The 21,523-nt window shown below is 30.3% G+C and overlaps 2 protein-coding genes across 5 annotated transcripts in view; one reads left to right on the top strand and one right to left on the bottom strand.

Annotated features, from left to right (window-relative positions):
- The window catches only part of LOC111718332 (23 kDa integral membrane protein), a 72,624-nt gene that overhangs the window by 21,039 nt on the left and 30,062 nt on the right, over positions 1 to 21,523 (top strand). The gene's annotated exons all lie outside the window — the stretch shown is intronic.
- The window catches only part of LOC111718330 (uncharacterized), a 62,460-nt gene that overhangs the window by 29,800 nt on the left and 11,137 nt on the right, over positions 1 to 21,523 (bottom strand). For 3 of the 4 annotated variants that reach the window (XM_023493891.1, XM_023493894.1, XM_023493892.1), the window contains 12 exons: positions 19,960 to 20,089; positions 19,341 to 19,496; positions 18,693 to 18,771; positions 17,184 to 17,243; positions 16,735 to 16,803; positions 13,800 to 13,920; positions 12,082 to 12,309; positions 9,229 to 9,277; positions 8,415 to 8,509; positions 3,949 to 4,007; positions 3,540 to 3,646; positions 2,748 to 2,832 (listed from right to left, as the gene is read on the bottom strand). In XM_023493891.1, the coding sequence (XP_023349659.1) occupies positions 2,748 to 2,832; positions 3,540 to 3,646; positions 3,949 to 4,007; positions 8,415 to 8,509; positions 9,229 to 9,277; positions 12,082 to 12,309; positions 13,800 to 13,920; positions 16,735 to 16,803; positions 17,184 to 17,243; positions 18,693 to 18,771; positions 19,341 to 19,496; positions 19,960 to 20,087 (1,236 nt within the window). In that variant the 5' untranslated portion in view covers positions 20,088 to 20,089. Of the gene's footprint in view, positions 1 to 2,747; positions 2,833 to 3,539; positions 3,647 to 3,948; positions 4,008 to 8,414; positions 8,510 to 9,228; positions 9,278 to 12,081; positions 12,310 to 13,799; positions 13,921 to 16,734; positions 16,804 to 17,183; positions 17,244 to 18,692; positions 18,772 to 19,340; positions 19,497 to 19,959; positions 20,090 to 21,312; positions 21,351 to 21,523 lie in introns of those variants that run through there. The other variant, XM_023493895.1, reaches the window with a different exon arrangement.

Below are 21,523 nucleotides of genomic sequence, written 5' to 3'. Positions count from 1 at the left end.
AAAATCACCAAGAATTGTACAGTCCGCGAACTCATACTTCTAGGTGTCAAAGTGTACTTCAATGATAAGCGGGGTGGTTTGGTGTTTTAATTGATTTCATAATTATTAAACCACTCAGGAACTATTTGAACAACAATATTTCACTGAGCAATATATTACATTGACGAGAACTGAAGAAGGACATGAGAAGGACTAAACTAACTTAAATTTCTCTCTACAGAACTCATGTACACCACAAGTACTAAATGACATAAAAACAGCCAATGTTCACAACCGACCTAGTTAATCTATTTAATAGGAATATCTTTAAGACATCTCTGTACATTTATATCTTTTAAGATAAAAAATGTCGTCTTATTCGCAATATATCTTTATCTATGATTAAAGCCACGAAATGCCTAGGAAGTGAGGAATAGATTTCTAGCATAAATAAGTAAGAATATATCCGAGGTACATAGGTGTCCACTGTGTCTTGTGAATAATTTGGTTTCTATTGAATAAAACTGAACAAGAAGAAAAATCTAAAAATCTAGAGATGACAAATGTTCTTTATAAAGTTGAGGAAGTGAACAATTATGTTTAGAAGATTAATGTAGCAAGGATCTTAATCAAAATGTCTGCTCTCATTTAGATTCACACGTTTGTAAAATCTTGTTTCTCATAAATTCTTTTTGCCCTGAAAAGTTTAATATATTTCTGAAATTCATTCAAAATTTTTTATCGAAATGATTTTCTAACTTTTGGGGATATTGTTAAAAACTGGAATAATTACAAGACTGGAAAGATATTATAGCAAATGTTTTTTCTTTGACAATTGAGGTCAACCTCTCGCCCTCCTATTATGTTAAAATGCATGGAAAACCCCAATATCATCGTTCAATATTTTTGTTAAACAATTTTTAACAAATAGAAGGTAGAAGGTAGAAGGTAGAAGGTAGAAGGTAGAAGGTAGAAGGTAGAAGGTAGAAGGTAGAAGGTAGAAGGTAGAAGGTAGAAGGTAGAAGGTAGAAGGTAGAAGGTAGAAGGTAGAAGGTAGAAGGTAGAAGGTAGAAGGTAGAAGGTAGAAGGTAGAAGGTAGAAGGTAGAAGGTAGAAGGTAGAAGGTAGAAGGTAGAAGGTAGAAGGTAGAAGGTAGAAGGTAAGTGGTAGAAGGTAGAAGGTAGGAGGTAGAAGGTAGAAGGTAGAAGGTAGAAGGTAGAAGGTAGAAGGTAGAAGGTAAAGGATATAGATGTGTTAAACCTTAATGAGTGGCACTGTTCTGTTTAATGGGTTTCCTCTAGTTCCTTTGTGATGTTAATCTTTTATTGTGTTTCATATTCTCAGCACGGGACAATAGAACACAAGAAACAATCTTCTAACAAAAACTATTGTTCTTATTGACCTTTCTTAAAGGACTGTAGGTGTTATTTCAAGTAATATATCATGCAAAGATTGCTATTCTTGATTCACAATGGCACCCTTAAAAGCTTCGTCTGATCAAGTATGAATTATTTATAGCATTTATTTGTTTATATGGCATTGGGACATTTCATAGAAAGACTTTTTATTGAAAGATATTTTATAGATAACAATATCAAAGATAGGCCATTTCATAGATAACAATAATATAGATAAGACATTTCGTAGCAAGACATTTCATAGATAGGACATTTTCTAGATAAAGACATTTCATAGATAAAGACATTTCATAGCCAGAGAAGATTTTCCATAGACAAAGGAGATTTTTTGTTTACAAATGATATTTTTTTCTTTTATTTTCTTTATATCTTCATATTTTCCCTTGTCTATGAACATTTTTTCCTGTCTATGAAAAATCTATAAAAGGTAAGCTACGTTTAAATGAATAAATTGTAATCTTCATATGTATTGTATGTAATGTAATAAATTTATTGGGAGCACTTTTTTTACATTTTCCCTTGTCTATGAAAAATCGAAGAAAACAAATTTCGTAAATAAAACATCTCCTCTATCTATGAAATGTCCTATTTATGAAATGTCAGTCAAAGAAATGTCCTTCCATGAAATGTCTTTCTATGAATTGTCTTTCTATGAATTGTCTTTCTATGAATTGTCTTTCTATGAATATTGTCTTTCTATGAATTGTTTTTCTATGAATTGTCTTTCTATGAATTGTCTTTCTATGAATTGTCTTTCTATGAATTGTCTTTCTATGAATTGTCTTTCTATGAATTGTCTTTCTATGGTCTTTCTATGTAATGTCCTAACGCTGTTTAAACGTTTACACAATTTTATACGTTTAAATAAGCTGGTCATGTTTGTTTGTGGGTTCTCTGAAGAATTTACTTGTGTATTTCTTAAGAAACAATGGAAGGAGAAATTCACAGAAATAAAAATCTTTAATCTTTATCTTTCAAGTGTTTGATCAGATTAAGGTTTCAAGGGTACTGTAATGTTGTAATTCGGAAATTGCTATCTGCATGGAGGGGTCAGTTACAATTATGCTTACAGTTCCATTAATGAAGCAAAACCGTTCTAACCCCCCAACATTTTATAAAAGAATAGCATGACTAAATATTTTTGTGTTACAAATCCTAAAGGATTCATGAAAACGATAAATTAAAGGGCAAAACAGGGACATAAAATAAAAATTTCGTTTTAATGAGAAAATCTTAAAATTCTACGATCTTATTTTACAGCCAAACAAACTCTTCCCCTGCAGATTCAGTGCGCCTCATTTCCATCTCACTAAAAAATCCCCCACCCCCAAAAAACAGTTGCGGCTTTCACCTTTTTGATCCCGCTGGAAACTGATTGATGACAACTGTGCTTTCTGCTAGGATTCGAGGATTCTGTCAACACAGCTAGAATATCTCTGAATAGATAATAAATATGAAGAAATAGTAAATATGGAGAAATAGTAAATATGGAGAAATAGTAAATATGGAGAAATAGTAAATATGGAGAAATAGTAAATGCAAAATTAAAAATTCAAAAAGAAAGAGTTTTCAGTATTCTCTATTTAGTTTTCAGAAAGGTTTGCCGTCACGTTTTCACGTTTTTATTTTTATTTTATATTTTAGCGGTTTTGAGACTTGATTGTTCAGAAGTCCATATTTTTAATATATTCTCTGAAGGATTGCTATTTTGTACTTCAAATTTGAATAACAGGGTAAAAATCAATATTTCTTAGTGGGTTAATGTTTAAATGTAATCAAAAATATTTAAAATATAAACACTGTTTTTGGCAGAAACAATTTATTTGATTGTACTTAAATGTTTTTATTATACATCCCGTGGGACCTCACAATACCAACAAAATAGTTCTCAGTTTGATAAATATACAGAAGCAAGGAAAATATATCAGGAATCTTTATATATTTGTTCTGTAAAATTAGTATATTTGTAATTATTACTTTACAGGGAAGTTAAGGGAATTTTAATTTACAAAGGGGTTTCAAGACCAAAATTATTAGGTGAAAAATAAGTAGTTGTATGTGCGAGTTTTTTCAGTTGTTTTCAGAGCAGGTGGTATTTTACTTAATTGTCCCAAGGGACAATCGGTGATGTTGGAATGCTTACCTATCTATAAAAGTAGTTTGGCTAGCACTGGTTTGGAATCTAGCTTTCTTATACATACTGTTGTTTGGTTTCAAGTCATTGTTTACATTCCCCTGGCCGGGCAGAATCTGAACATAAACAGAAAATTTATTTTCAATGTTTGCCGCCAAACCTGACAACCAGTTTATCATTATAAATCATTTATCCTCTCCTTCCCGATACCATGGTTAGTTTTATATCAATATTATTATATTCCCTTCTATGTAAATTACGAAGCTGTAAAAAAAGGAATATCGATATTTTGAAAAGGCAATTCAATAAATCCAAACAAAAAAAAATTTGGTGAAAAAATTAACTTATTCAGACTTTGTTCAGAAAAAAATAATAACTCGAACTATTTTTTTAGGATTTCCCAATTTTAAAAACTTACTTTCGCTGCATTGTCTTTAGCTTCAAATAGCACGACAACAGCTGCAACTATTAAAAATCCTGAACACAAAATTAATAAATATTTTTTATGAAAAACTACTATACACTGTGTAATGACTAGATTTTAGCAGTGTTGTTTAATGGACGATAAATGTTAAAGGAAATGTTACATTAAATGGAAAAAGATAAAATTTGTTGCGACCCATCTCTTTAAACATTTTTGAAAAACATAATATTATACAATTTGCAATAGTTATGCAAAGTTATTGCAAATAATAATCTGATCATTTTGCTGAACTTGTTTTGTTCTCAACTTCCATCAGATAATTGTTTATTTTATACAAATATAATACATTTTTATATTACGTTGGACCAGGGTTAATTTGAATTGTGAACCAGACCGACCCCTTGTAAGTTGTACCGTGACACGCGGCTAGGGTTTTTAAAAAACGATCGAAAAAACATTCGTTCTTATTTTTTTCTACAAACGATTGTTTCGGTTTCAGATAAAAACGATCGTTTATGAAAACGAACCACTCGTTTTGAACTTTCAAAAAATGAAAAAAAAATCCTTAATTAATCTTAGTTTTATAACAATCAATTTAATTTTTTTCAGGAAGATAAGGTTATGAATGTTTTTTTTATCGAGACAAATATTTTCTGATCTCAGATTTTCCGACCAAAAATGTATTTTCTCTTTATAAGGTCGTGAACGATCGTTAATGAAGGGTCGTCGTTAATGGACGTTTACGAAGAGTCGTCGTAAACGAAGGGTTATTTTCAAAAACGATAGTTTTTAAAAAAAACGACCTTTTTTAAAAGACGAAAAACGATAGTTTTTAAAAATCGTTATTTTTTAAGAAACGATCCCTTCGTTTTCAACTTTTTTTCGTCTTTAAAAAAACAAAACAATCGTTTTTAAAAAAAAGTGGAAACGATCAATCCCCACTAGCCGGCTAGTTTTGAATTTTGAAGGTGAAGCTAGATTTTTAACAGCACCCGGCCTATCATTGGCCTATTTGACCTACCACTACATCTTTGTTTAGTGTGAGCTATCTAAATCTAAGGCCGAACAATGCATCTGCATGAAATGGGGGGGGAGCTTAATGTGGGTGCTTCACAAGAGGAACGATCCGGTGGGTGTGTGGGGGGGGACTTGTTTACTTTATTCTGCCTGATGATCCCGACTGGTGTAAACAAACTTGATAAATTAATTATCAAAACCTCTTTGATCCGAGAAGTAACAGTACAGAGGGAGACAGATTTTCAAATAGAAGGGTTTTAAAAGGGAAAAGGGATTTGTGTGATTGGGAAGTGAGGAGGGAGGGAGGTGTATAACGGGAAACGGTAAGAGTTAGAAACATTTTCGTCACTCAAAATGCAAGACAAATGATAATTTTGTCATTGTATTAATTAAATTAAGAATATAAAATTTTCGGCAAAAAATGTAAATATTTGTGAAGTTTCTAATATTCGTCAACTAATCACCTAGAGTTTAGAAATTAAAAGATTTGAACATAAAAGATAAAAAGGAAGGTGGGGGGCAGGGGTATTTGCAATCATAGAAAAAATTGCAAGGAAATTCTTAAAACGTTTTAACCCTATCTCTGCTAGGGTACTTGAAAACCAGGATATGCTGGGGGGGTCAATTTGACCCCTCTCCCCCTCTAAATCCCATGTTTGATGTCCAAATATGAAAAATGATACACCATTGGAAAGCTCTTGTGCTCTACTTTTAGAATCTGCAAAAAAAATTTGCAAAAATTGAATTTTTTATCGCAAAATCCAGTTATATAGTAAGGATGTTTGCAAAAAAAATTTTGTCCAAAAAATGAAAAATTATACATTTTTGAAAAGCCCATGACCATGCCATTTCAAATATGCAAAAAATTTAGCAAAATTTTAAATAACCTGTTTTTTAATCTAGAAAAACTAAAAATGTGCAAATTTCCTTAGACAGGTTGTTTGCAAAAAATTTGCATTTTTTTCGCAAAACTTGTGCAATTTGTTTCCTTATGTCAAAGGCTTTCCAAAAAGCTAAATTTTATCAAAATCTGACAAGTGGAAGTGGGTCAAAACAAAGATTTAGCTTGTTACAGGAAAAAGCAGTCATTCAGGCAGTGTGCCTGAGGACTCAGGCAGTTAGTATTAAAGCCCGGTTTTAGGCCTAAAGGGAGGGCTTTGGGTATGTAGGAAAAGTCAGAAAATTTCAACAGCCTCAGACCAATACTTTTTGAGTTATGTAAAAAAAACTACAGGGGGGGGGGTTAAATTGACCCCCCCCCCAGCAGGAATAGGGTTAAGTCTAGTTTTAAAATGATGATGGTAGCGTGAATCAGAAATGTTGTTTTTATACCTACAGCAAAGAAAGATGCGCATTGTGCAATTAAGCACATTTAGATAATTATATGATAATATATCACAACTTTAGAACAAAATTCTTTAGACCATATAGATAATGTTTTTTCAATGTTGTTTTGTACCGTAAATGCACAATATGAATTAAATAAGACATTTCGTTGAATGTGAGAAAGTTATAAAGTACCAATATGAATCCTGAATAAAATGGACTTTTTATTGCAGCGAGTGAGTTTAGAACCTCAACTTTGTAGCACTTATATCCAGAACTCTATGCATATATCTGTACTATGTAATCTCATAATTTTTCATTCTTAATGAAACCAATAAGAAAAGTATACATAAACAATCAAGATTGAATGTATAGCCTTTGTTAAAAAAAACATTGAAAAAATAAGAGAAATTGATATTTAGTATTTCAGTAATATTTTAGTTTCCAATATGTTACTGTGATATATGGGGGTAAGTAGTGTGTATTCAATAAATAAAATGTGAACCTGAAGCAGAACCCTCTGTTCACTTTTACAATGGAAAAGGATTAATCTTTAACAGAAATGAAAATGAAATTGGAACAGGGGTCCTCACATAAAGTGAAATTGGTACAGTGGTCCTCACATAAAGTGAAATTGGTACAGTGGTCCTCACATAAAGTGAAATTGGTACAGTGGTCCTCACATAAAGTGAAATTGGAACAGTGGTCCTCACATAAAGTGAAATTGGTACAGTGGTCCTCACATAAAATGAAATTGGAACAGTGGTCCTCACAAAAAGTGAAATTGTTACAGTGGTCCTCACATAAAAGTGCAGTAGGACATCCACATAATACAAAAATCAACTTGACGTAATCTTTAGAATTGAGAAATTTTGGCATATTTTTAAAACTATAAAAAATCTTATTCTATTAATTTTTTTAAGTTTGATAGTACTACATTTACTCCATTCACTACAGTTTGCCGAGTTTTGGTTGTGTTTTGGTTGTGTTGTGAGTGAATATGCAAATGTCGTAACATTTTCGGATTAAATGCAACCTTTATTAAATGGCTAAAATAAAAAAACCACATATTTTATCAAAATCTTTGTTGGGAAGGGAAATTTTATTTAATTTGATTTTTTCATGTAGAAGTTTTGTCAATGTGCAGTGACTTGAGCAGTAAAAAAAAACCATAATAACCAAAAAAAGGTAGCTTGGGTGCTTTCACATTGTTCTTACCAAAAAAATCCATGGATACCCTCCTGGTTTACTAAATATATTGCCATTATCTACAGTACAGTTTTGATTAGAAGATTTAATCTAGGAGTAATTACTTCATAGGCCCAAAAAAAAATTAATTAAAAAGTTCACCTCATTTTTTTGGAAATAAAAAATGTTGAACTCATTTAAAAATTAAGTTATTAAGTTATATCCAAAGACATAAAGAAGTGTAACAGTTGTTTGGCCTTATCTTAATTAATTTTTGATCTTTATAAAAATAATTTTCTATAATGAATTGAAATGTGATGGAACATTATATATTTGTTTGGCTAATATTATAATGCCTCCGATAAGTAATCGTCCGGTCAGAATCGTATTGACGATTTTAAATTTGATTGCAATATTTTCTTTGATTTAAAGTTTAACGTTCTAACCACAAAAAGGTTGTTGGCGTAATTCCAATATTGATGATGCCCAGTATATATCATGCATGAGTGTTTTTTTTCATTGGCTTCCCTCAGACAAAATAATAATTGTTTTATCAGACATCTCTTGTATATATATATATTATCATATATAAGTCAAAAGATATTTACAGAGGTTGGGCAAATATTGAAAATACAGAATTATTGACAATGCCTTTTTCTGTTAAAGGAACTGTAGAGATGTAATCATTAATAACCCTACACTGAAAGAGTGATATGTTCGATTTAAAAACTACCATTTAAACCTCTTTAAACTTGTTAAAATCGCCAAGATACTTTTTACACATATCCCACATTTGAAAACAAGAAGCTTGCAAAGTTGCAGCAAGTTTAAAAAGAAGTTTATCTTATTCATCTTTGATCAGACAAAGGTTTAAATAGCTGAATGCTAAACCTGTTTGACAATTAGCTATAAATAGTTTAAGGTTCTACCTCCAATGCCCATAACTACAGGACCGGCAAAACTAAGATTGTTTAGATAAAATCTGTCTCCTTTATACTTGGGGTTCACATGGGACGAATTCTTCCTAAAAAAAAAAAATAAAAATGTAATAAAAAGGTTGAGTAAAAGTCTGGTTTGCAATATGTTGAAAAGAAATTAAGTCTTAAGTCAAGTTTGAAATGGTTTAAACCATCAGACTGCAAAAATATGCATTTATTAGAAAATTTAGAAACAAGTTCTCGCATTTATAGTATACGTCACGTCAATCAATAACTATGTAACGGTCTCTAGTTTTTCTAGTTCTAAATATGAATATCTTCAGTGTCTTTGCTCTGTTACAGTTCGTTTTGTGAATAGCGTATAGCAATATTTTTCATTAAATGTAAATAGGACTATTCTGTGTGAGAAGTGCAGATATATTGAATATCTGGTGTATCTAAGACTGTGGATTAGTAAATAGATTTACTATACAGAGATGATTAGATTTATAGCCTTCTAACCTTACACACTCTATATATTCTACAGACAGAGCACACATCAACAATAAACACAAATTGAAGGACAAATAAATAAACAACTTTGTTATATTTTAATTCATTTTTTACATCAAAACATATTTAATTTAAATATCAAAAACTTGTTTGGCCGCGTTTCTCCCTCAAAAATGTAAAGCAGAATATCTCCAAAATCCAATTTTTGAAATTTTGCAATTTTTATGAATTTTTAGAAAAACAGAAATTATAGTCGTAGTGACGGTAAATTTAATATTTTCGTTATTTAATAAATGAAAAGAAATCAGTTTACCTGAAAAGCTCTAAATATTCAACATATTCTGTTTGGTCCACGAGGTAGCCTAAACAAGGATATTTTAAAGTTTTCAGAAAAAATTAACCCTATTCCGACTGGGGGGTCCCTGGAACTCCGCCCCCTGACGATTTTTTTGAGATAACTCAAAAAGAATCATGGTCTGAGGCTGACTGTTCCATTTTTTTTACCTTTTTAACCAACACATGCTTTCACTTTAGGTTTAAAGCGGGGCTCTTTTACCAACTGCCTGAGTCCTCAGGCATAAAGCATACTGAATGCTTTATTCTACCTTTACCCGACGATATCTATATTTAGACCCTTTTCAGGCCATTTGATTTCAACTTTTTATAGCTCTTTTTGATAATATCAATTTGGGGGCTAAATTTTACTGTCTGATATTGTAAAAAAATTCAGAAAGTTATATTTCAATATTTATTTTTATATGCAAAAAGCAAACCGAATAAAAACTATATCCTTCATATTTACTTTCAGTTTTTAAGACAACCGTTACTATTGAATGAAACCACCTTGCTTAGGGCATCCTCATTAGTCTGCAGAGCCTTATAAAACCAGTTATTTGTTTTCTTGGTTATCCGGGAAAGAAAAGATAGGGAAAGTATATGAGATAAAAACAGTACAGCTAAATGTATGCCGTGATCTATAGAACATCTAAAATGTTTTAATTTATAAAACACACATAGTCACATGCTTATTTCTCAAATATATTAATAAAACATAACTGGTAGGGTTTGTCACCATGTACGGGCGTTTTTTCCGTTTCTAAAACATAACTTTTTTGTTCGTCCCTAATTTGTTATTTCTAAACATGTCTTTACCCTATTTGAAAGATGTTGATCCCGGGGATTTAAAAGCATGACACACTCTACACACTTGAAAGAATGGGAAGTTCAAACTTATACGGTATTACTGGTACAATTTTGTGATTTCGTAGCTTACCTAGTTTTGATTTTGCGCCAAACTATGGGAAAAGAAAATTTAAAACTTTTTTGTTCAATTCTCAACATCTCTTCAATAGCATATAAGATTACAATCATAACTGTATTTTACCTTAGTTTGACGTGATAAACTATTTTTTTTAAATCTTTATACCAACGGGTAAAAAAATTTCTTTTTTTCTTTCCATTAGTCCTGGCGACGAATGAAAGCATAAAAAACAAGCAAAATTATATATTAAAGAGGGCTTTGATTGTATAACATTCTTACTCTCAAATAATGATACAATATACTTGTATAAAACTTCATAAAAAGAAAACATAACATTCTGCAAAACTACATAATAATACCTAACAGATTTTACATTTTAAGGAAAATATCAATTACATCTGAAGAAGAAATTTTGTTTAAAGTAGCAAAACAAACAATATACCTAGGGATAACCAGAAAACTGTAGAATATAAAGACGACATTTAAGCATTACTGAAGTGCATTTAAAGGTTATTAAATCACTTATTAAGTGAAATAAGTCTGTTTACGCTGCACAATTACTGGGTCTCTTGTTTTTTGGACTATTTAAAGTCATAAGTTGAGCTTAAAAGTCAACTTCCTATTCCAGAGTTTTCTGTTTATCACTGTATTAAAAAAAATAGGTATTATCTAGACATTTTCTGAAAGCATTTTAATTTAAACTTTTCTTTTAAAGAAAATTAAACGTTAAAAGAAAGTTAAAAGAAATTATTAATGAAATATTTTCAACTTTTAACATGTTGAGAACACTGAATCTTCTTTCAACATAAATTACAGTTGACAAGTTGCAAAAGTGTTTTTCAACATATGCTAACATATTTGGTTTTCGTATATATGTGTATATAACATATTTGGTTTTCGTATATATGTATATATAACATATTTGGTTTTCGTATATATGTGTATATAACATATTTGGTTTTCGTATATATGTTTATATAACATATTTGGTTTTCGTATATATGTTTATATAACATATTTCATAAAAGAACTCATGGCTCGCCTCAAAATCTATTTTTCTTATACTTACATCTTTGCAATTTGATTTGTTACTGTCAGACCGTTGATATTTCAAACAAATGAGTTCTGCAACTTAGTTAGAATTGTGAAACAGTTAAATCGGTAAACGTAAATTTTTTTTTCAGAAACCTTTTTGGAGTTAAGGGATGGCGGTGTACTTTTAATTGACACTTCTGTAGTTTTGAAACCCAGAAGTCAATCATAGATTTCACATTCATTTTTGATTAGACAAAACTTTCAAGGGTAAGGTTGTGAATCGGACATGTCAAATGGAAGGTCACTTAAAGTTACGTCTATATATCCTTTAATTCAGGGGAAATTAGTTCCAAAACATATAATACTTGGCACATTTCTAACATTTCTAGTGTTAGAAATGCAGGGCCAAATCTGCAAAGTTATTTTTTCAAGTGTGTATATCTTTAAATCCAAGCCGATTTGAACAAAACTACACCATATATTTATAAGAAATAGCTAAAACTATTTATTGAAACAAGAAATATCAACTTCAATTGCAGCAATTCAGCTCATGTCGCGTTTTTGAAACATACCCTGGTTTTGAGACTGCAATTACTCGAATTTCAAGTATTGGTGCACTTACGTCACAAAACAAGATTTTTTGATAAGGTAAAATATTAACAAAATAGAAAATAATAACATATTGTTCTTTTGTAATTAAAAAATTACGGCATCAAGAAATCAAAATATTAATATTATTTTCTTCTTGCAATGTAGATTTAACTAGAAATTCGGGAAATTGATTGTTTAAAATGCAGGAAACGGAATCATATTCATTCTCTTATTTAAGACGCGGCTCAAATTCATTAATTTCTGACTCTGAATACTGACCTAGAACGCATAGAGTTATTCCTGTTATTACAAGCAAACTTCCGAGAGTTATTGCACGACAAGCATGCCATAAACATGCACTTCCCACTTTTCCAGTCGGCCGGATACTTGCACCAGACTTCCGTTTCCGGTTGTTCTTCTTCACTTGGTCTATCACATATGCTACATAATGGAAGGGTGAGGTAAGACCAGGTTTACGTTGAACAAGAATATCATTCTTCTCGTTATCTGGTTCAATAAGTGGCAAATATTATAGAAAATAAAACTTTATTCAATTTTAAGATGATTCTTATCCCGCATTTATACTCACAATTTCATGATCATGCGTATAATAGGTTTCTTATTTGTTCCGAGGCAAATAAAAGAACATTTTATAACGGAAAAGCATGATTCCCTTGCATCTTTCGCGGATTTTGATTAAAAATTGTACATTTTGAATTGAATAAAGGAATTGAGTCTTTGCCACTCTGATTTTCTAATCACTATATCTTTGGAACCAAATGTTGTAGACCTTAGATATTTCAAACTATGAATTTTGTTGGATCAAATAATCTGAGTTTGAAATATCAAAGGTTTACGACATCGAGTTCTAAAGATATTGAGGTTTAAATATTTGATTTTGTTCCAAAGACTCAATTTCTTTATATATTCAAAATGATAACAAATATATATGACAATCTAAATCGTAGTTCAGCAGTGGTTCAGCAAATTATGCTTTATGTTTCTGGTACATTAGTGACACATAAAAGACAATCTGTTACCATTTAGAAAATATTAGTGTATGGTTTTTTAATATATTGGTAACAAGTATAAGGCAATCTGATTCTGCACCCATTCGCCCCCGCAGTAAATAAACAATTATGTGTCGCCGAAGAAAGTCTTTGTTAGAAAAGTAACAACAGTTAAACTAATTTCGTAAAAAAAATCTGAAACACTGCAACACTTTCATAAATAGCTTTTATTTTTTCCAACACTGAGATTCCAAACTAAAATTATTTTAAAATAAAAAAAGATATTATAACGATTTACATAAAAGTTGAAATTTAAATAATTTGAGAGGAAATTCAAATTGATGCAGTTAGAAAATAATGAAAAAGAGATTTTATTTTAAAATTCTGTTTGAACAGGTCTAAACTTTAAATTTGAAAAATATTGAATTTGTGAAAATGTGTGACTCTCGCAATGAAATGTCATTCGATCTAATTAAACTTGGGCTTAAAGCTAAATATTATCGTATATATTATAGATAGATGAAGCAGAATATTCAAATTCCATAGACTTGAGTTATTTTAGATTATCTTAATTTACAATATTAACTAAATTATGTAACTTCAGTTCAAAGATTTGTTTACAAATAATAGGACTCATGATACCTAACACCGGTCGTTTAAACCATTTCATACATTAATATAAATTCTATTTAAATAAAGGCATTTTTAGGCAAACCATCTTAATCCATTACTTACTTACAATCCAGAACTTGAGGATTTTCTAAATATCCATTTGTGTAAAAACGATAGTTTTTACTTCCATTTTTTAAGTTTAACAATATTGCAAAGTTTAATAAAAACAAATTTAACAGAAAACAGTTTTAAAAAGTTTTAAAAAAATTTTGTTTTAGCGAACTAAAACTATTTACAACACTACTTACAGCTTCTTTGTAAAATCAGAAATTACTTTTTAATTTCAATTTTTAAAGGTTTTATTGCTACTGGTTCCTGTGGAATCTTTGTGTTGGTGTGGCAGGTTGTTAAGTTTGACCGTAAAGCTCGCTGCGTTTATAATACTGGTTAGTTTAATTGGTCGGTCAGCTTTTATCACAGGTTTACGGAGGTCATCCTAGAAAAGAAATTAACTCTTCATGTAAAGATGTCAATGCCCGATTAACAATGGTACCCTTGAAATTTTTGTCTGATAAAGTACGCATTAGATATCCATGTTTTTGTTTAAACTGGTTTTTTTGTGTGTGTCGTTTTCTGCAAATGTGACTTGCGCATTTTTCATGCTCATAAGAAATATTGGAGAATTTATCAGTATTTAACACATTTCAAGTTAGAAAAAAGACGTCTTCCACATTTTTGAAGAGAGTACGTTTTCAAAGGAATTGAGTCTTTACCACAAACACTAATTTTCAAATCCCTATATCATTGCAGCCCAATGTTGGAGACCTTAGATATTTCAAATTATTCATTCTGTTAGATAAAATAATCTAAGTTTGAAATATATAAAGCTTACACCTTCTGGTTGCAAAAATATAGGAATTGGAAAGTTCAAGTTTGTCGCAAAGACTCAATTCCTTTGTGTTGTATATTGGGCATTGCTACCTTCGTAAGTTCGTATACACGGTATTTTAAAATTACGACTTTAGTCCCTTCTACTCTGAATTTCATTACTTTCTTTTATCTTTGATTTTTTTCTCATCAGTCAATTATCGTAATATGAATAATTCTTAGAGAAATCTTTCCTAAGTTTTGTGAATTCAGAGTTTTCTGAAGAACAAGCCTTCAGAGACGACTGTACGGAATTCATTCAGTCTTTTTCATTAAATTTCATTTAAATCTCTTTATTTTTTTTACAAACTAATAATAAAGTTCGTCAAAAGAGTACTATAAGGGCAAATGATCAAAACTTAACATTCCGTTAATTACAAAGTAGTTTTTGGTCGTCATTAAATGCTCACCCTTTGTGGGTAACCCAGTATATTTTTAACTACCGGTATATTGTATCAAAGTTATATCAAATGTATAGTTTGTATTGAATATCTATTACGCCTAAAATCTGTATATATGATGATTACTGATAAAAGGAAACAGTCTGTATCTGTCTGAATATTAATTATCTAGTGAATGATGAGAGGAGGATGTGCTAATAGAAACCCAGAAGTAAATGTTCTTTAGATATAGATATAGAGATGGACATCGTTTTTGGGTTCGTTCAGAACATTTTAAAACTTTTAAAGGGACTGTAAGTGAAATTTAAAGTGGCATTCCATGTAAAGACGACAATGCACAATTTACAATGGTAACCTTTAAAGCTTAGTTTGATCGAGTATTAATTAGATATTAGTATTTTTGTTTCTTTGAACTGTTTATTTTCATTTGCGTTGAAGTGACTTTCTTGTTTATAAGAAACTCACAGAAATAAACACTTTTCGATTCAGAAAAAACGACGATATCTTCCACATATTTGATCAGATTAAGGTTTCAAGGATAACGTAGTCAGTCGGGCATATTAAAAGTTAAAAATATATTTTGAAAGTGAATTTTCTTTAATTTCGCTTCTCTGACATGGTGCAAAGTTGTAATTTAACATATACATATTAATATAAAAGGCCCCAAAGATACAATCAATTATTTATATCATTCTGATAAATCGTTATGGTTAACAAATTTTTTAAACTAAAAATTCTGGACAATTAAATCAAAGAAAATCTAACTGATAGACACACCACAAATATGATGCCCATCTTTATTCGTTGAGCTTGTATAAAGAGCTTTTTCTCTGAGCTTTTATAGAGCACGTGTAAGCCATCATAAAAAGACATTGTTTTCATACAGAGAGCAATCTCAGGATTATCTTTGATTTACGAGGAAAAAATTGGATGAGAGTTCTGTAAATCGCAAAAAAAAAATATAATTATTATGACAATTAAAGAGATGTTGCGTAAAATTTTATTAAAATTTTGCAAATTATTTCTACAAAATTGAAGTTAAAAGTAAAAGTAGTTTCCGGTTCTAAAATATAATTTAAATGAGTTATTAAGGTAAAATCAAAGGCCGACACATCAAAATTCGACTCAGTCTGATAAATTGATGCAAAAGTTTAGATCTAAGTGAACCTGGACCATAGAGTATTTAAACCACGTAGATGTAGTTGAACCACTTTTCTAATTTTCTAGTATTCTGCTGGTAAATGTTTGAAAGAAAGTGTTTTTATTTGTCCACGCGGTTCAAATATGTTTCGTTATTAATTGAAGGAAGGAAATGAGTCTTTCACCACAAACTATTCTTTTAAAATCCCTATATCTTTGGAGCCCAATGTTGTAAATCTTTAATATTTCAAACTTAATTGATCTAACAGAATTCATAGTTTGAAATATCTAAGGTCTACGACATTAGAATCCAAAGATATAGGGGTATAAATTGCGGCATTGACTTAAATCCTTTTGTTCCTTCATAGAATAGCTTGGTGGTGGTGTGGGGGGGGGGGTGGATATTTAGCAAGATTCTTAATCCTGAATCTTTATTAATAAAACTGAAAGATAGATATTTCGTATCCTTGTCTAATTTTTCAAATAAATTTAAAAAATTCTTGATGCTAAAAATGCTAAAAATGTGCAACATTAAATTACTCTTAATCAAGATCAAGCATTAGACTGAAACACTAAACTAACTTCATATATATAATTTCAGAAATTCTAACTTCACATTTTTTATTAAAAAATATAAAATTGATTAAAAAACGAAACCACTCGACTTAAACTAATTTGTTTACACCGATATATTTTTGCTTCGTATTTATCTCTCTCTTTATCTATATATATAATTTCAAACTTTGCCTATTTGATCTAGCAGTGTTTATTGTGTGCAATTTCAAAATTATAAGAATTATACATTTAAAGTCAATGGATCAGGAATTATCAATTTCCAGTACCTGACTCTCTGGTCTTAGATCGGTCAGCTGTGTCTCCTGACTATACTGTACAGTCATTCTTCGCCGGTCCTTAATAACACTATATTAATAATAACAAGTGTGTTTAAAAAAAAGAAATAGATTAAAAATGTTAAATGTAAAAAGTTCAAAGTTAACATTTGTTAACATTTTCTAGTTTATTTTTAAAGAAAATCACAAATTTATGTGTAATGTTATCAATAAAGGAACTGTAAAGAAATCTTGTAAAACCGACGAATTCAAAGTTTAAAATTAAGAAACTGAAAACTTGCCACAAACTCTAATTTTCAGTGCTTTTATATTTGCAACTCGATTGTATAGACCTTTGATATTTTAAACTTTATATTCTGCTCGATAAATTACGTTCAAAAAACATCAGAATGCTAAATTATAGTTTGACGCAACAGATGGGTTTAGTAAATTCTGATCACCTTTTTATCCCCATTCCCATTGAGCTCAGCTATACTCTCCATACACAGAGTTGAATTTACCTTTTTATGTAGATTTAATATATTTTTCATTCATTTATAATGAATTACAGATGATACAGATGGAATCTATTAGTAATAAATACCAGATACTAAAAATGGTTCTATTTGTAATACATTACAGATAATAATGATTGAATCTATTTGGAATAGATTACACATAATAAAGATGGAATCTATTATTAATATATTACAGATACTTAAAATGGATCTATTTGTAATAGATTACAGATAATAAAGATGGAATCTATTAGTAATAAATAACAGATACTGAAAATGCTTCTATTTGTAATAGATTACAGATAATAAAGAAAGAATCTATTGGTAGTAGATTACAGATATTAAAGGTGAAATCTATTTGTAATAGATTGCATATATAAAATATGAAATCTGTTTGTAATAGATTACAGATATTAAAGATGGACTCTATTTGTATAAGATAACAGATATTAAAGATTGAACTATTTGTAATAGATTACGAATATTTAAGATGAATCTATTTGTAATTGATTACAGATTTTGAAAATGGAATTCATTTGTAATAGATTGCGAATATTAAAGATGAATCTATTTTTAATTGATTAAAGTTATTGAAAATGGAATATATTTGTAAGAGATTACAGATATTCAAAATGGAATATATTTGTAAAAGATTACAGATATTGAAAATGGAATCTATTTGTAAAAGATTACACATATCAAATCTGTTTGTAAAAGATTACAGGTATTTAAGATGGAATCCTAAACAGACACTCCATAATTTACAGATATTTGAGATGGAATCCAAAGCAGACACTCCATAATTTACAGATATTTAAGATGGAATCCTAAACAGACACTCCATAATTTACAGATATTTAAGATGGAATCCTAACCAGACACTCCATAATCTACAGATATTTAAGGTAGGGAATCCAAAACATAAACTCCATAATTTTCAAAAAGGTTAACTATGTCACAGACGGAATTATAAAAATTATATAATCTAGATTAACTTTATTTTAGAACTATAGCTAAAGAAATTTATTAAACCTATGTTACCCCCAGGGTACCCATGAGTTTCTTCAACAAATCAGCCAATTCGGTCCAGCTGTGGCCAGCTATGGCTAACATATTTACACCCTAACATATACATATAAACGAGGTGGTATCAATAAGAGTCGCTAAAAAATTAGGGGTACTAGAAGTCTCAGCCGTGTAATTTTTTTTATTGAAAGTTTACTTTATGTATACCGAATTGTTTTTTCAAATCAGTTCATGTTCATCAGATCTTTGTTGAAATGTAAAGAGCGTTCTCCCGAAAGTAATCAGCTTCGTTCGTTACAGCAAGAAAATTTTCAGAATTGGTCTCAAAATAAAATTTGCAAAATCAACGAATTACCACATACAAAAATACACCATTGAAAAGTTTAGAAAGTTATTTAGAAAGATATATATTTATTAAATCTATTCCTGATGAAATGGTGGGACTGGGGTTTCACTAAGAAGAAATTCCTGACTCTCCCGTCCCGCCTGTCCTTTCCATTTAGGACTATAGGGTTAAACAAGTTCTAGTTAAACTTAGTGTTCGATTGAATCTTAAAATTTAAGTGTGCTTCGTGCCACTCTTTCTGCGTGCTTATTTAACAACTCCTTAGAGGACTTGAGTTTTTGCCACAAACTATGATTTTATAATTTCAATATCGTTGCAACCCAATCTCGTAGACCTTTAATATTTCAAACTATGAATGCTTTTAGATCAAATAATGTAATATCAAAGATTTACATTATAAGGTTGCAAAGATATATAGGTTTTTTTTTAAACTGAATTTGTGGCAAAGACTCAATTCCTTTGTATCTATAGCGGATTTATTTGATCAGAGATAAAATATCTAAGAATTTAACATTTTTTCAGATGAAAAAATGAGAATTTCTTCTTCTTTGTTGCTCAGATAGACGTATAAATAAAGATAGAGATTATGAAATTTGAGTTTGTGACAAAGACTCAATTCCTTTCAAACAAAAAAATTTTGCGGTTTTTTCGTTTTTAATTGCGGTTTTCCAAACAAACAGGGAAATTAAACACATGTTGATGAATAGATTTGTATCTAGAATAGTTTCCTGAATCCATGTCCAGGATCAGGTTCAGGTTCAGGTTCAGGTTCAGGTTCAGGTTCTGGTTCTGGTTCAGGTTCTGGTTTAGGCTCAGGTTCAGGTTCATGTTCAGGTTGGGAAAGATCCTCCATTTTCTCATTGATAGAACTACAGGAGCCAGACCTTCAGATAACCAAAAAGTTATAAAAAATATCGGACCTGCAAAACTGTTTTTAGGAAGACGACCGTAACCAATCATATGCTTTTTGACGTCTCTATAAAGCGCATAGTTCACCTGACCTGTAACATGGTTGTCATGTTGATTGTTCATGAACCATTTGAATGATAAATTAATTAAGTCTAACAGTCGTCTTACTATTCCACATTTTTATTGATCCCACTGTAACGGTTATAAAATCTTAATGAAATCAACGCTAGATAAAAAGGGTTTAACTGGCATGACCAATTACTAAGGACGTTCAACAATGGCAACCGCTGTAAAAACAAAACAAAAAATCTTGATTTTTTTCATTTCAAAACCTCATGTTTGCTTCCTTTAGTATTTTCATATTTCATATTGTTTAGAAAACATATTTCAATATGGAATGGAGGGGGGGGGGATACCCTCCCCCCTGCTAGATATAACCTGTAATTGTTTGCTGGTTTCTTCTGTTTCCTAGTTCTGTTTAGATCTTGAAGCTGAATATGTTTTAGTTCCTGCTGAGCTGTACTTCTTCTTCTCTTTTTATATATTCTTTCATTCGGCCCATTCATCCCTAAACCAGTCATTCATTGATTATTCATCCGTAAACTAGTCATTCATTCATTATTTATCCCTAAACCAGTAATTCATTGATTATATCATCCCTTAACTTCAATTATCCATTAATCAATCATTCTTAAACGAGTAATTCATTGATTATTCATCCCTAAGTAAGTAATTCGTTATTTATTCCTCCCTGAACAAGTAACGCATTGATTATTCATCCCTAAACCAGTCTTTTATTGATTATTCATCCCAAAACCAGTCATTCATTGATTATTCATCCCTAAACCAGTCTTTTATTGATTATTCATCCCTAAACCAGTCTTTTATTGATTATTCATCCCTAAACCAGTCTTTTATTGATTATTTATCCCTAAACCAGTCTTTTATTGATTATTCATCCCAAAACCAGTCTTTTATTGAATATTCATCCCAAAACCAGTCATTCATTGATTCTTTATCCCTAAACCAGAAATCCATTAATTATTCATCCTTAAACCAGTCTTTCATTGATTGTTCATCCTTAAACCAGTCATTTATTGATTTTTATCCTTAAACCAGTCGTTCATTAATTATTCATCCCTAACCTGTCATTCATTAATTATTCATCCCTAACCTGTCATTCATTGATTATTCATCCCTTTACAGCAGTTATTCATACCCTTAAACCTGTTTTTCATTCGTTATAAAAATGAAAGATATTTTATTCATAAATATTTAGAAATATCTTTCAAGCATAAATGTGAAGATAATTCATCCATAAACAGCTAAACGTATCTTTCAGTCATAACTGTAAAGATAAAGATAAATCAAATCCATAAATATTTAGAAATATCTCTCAACCAGAAATGTAAAGATAATTCATCCAAAAATGTTTAGAATTTGTTTCACATGTGAAGACAATTTGTGTTTCGCTACTTAGCGATTTCCCTAAAGACCGAATATATGTACCGTGTGGTATTTCTCTAGACCGGATCGTAAGACTCCCTTCTCTCAACGCTCTTCATAACAAAAGGATGATAATAAGGTTCCGAATGTTTATTTCTCTGAGTCTTCAATCTAAATAAGTTTAATAAACCCACAGAAAAAGCTTTGAGTGATAAATCATACGAATACAACAAATAATCCACTCAGGAATTAAAAAACTGTGGCGAGGAACCAACAAACACATATATAAATATCAATCATACTTTAATCAACCGATAAGCATAAGTATATATAAGAAATAATTACCACAGTGATCCTAGAATTCTGGACATGGTTAATACTTGCAAGACAAATAAACATATACTGATATAAAACTATTCACTCCTACGCGAGAAATCTTGCGCCTGCGTAGTCAGTCTGTAAACAGTTCCTAAAACTAGTTCTTTCACAATACGTTCTGTACAGATCTTCAGGGAGAACTCAGAAATACACAGGGGTGACAAGCAGACTTTATACA

The sequence above is a fragment of the Eurytemora carolleeae genome, unplaced genomic scaffold (genome assembly GCF_000591075.1).
Source record: "Eurytemora carolleeae unplaced genomic scaffold, Eaff_2.0 scaffold60, whole genome shotgun sequence".
Lineage (NCBI taxonomy): Eukaryota > Metazoa > Arthropoda > Copepoda > Calanoida > Temoridae > Eurytemora > Eurytemora carolleeae.
The sequence above is the reverse complement of the archived record's forward strand: the minus strand, read 5'-3'. Positions and strand labels throughout refer to the sequence as shown.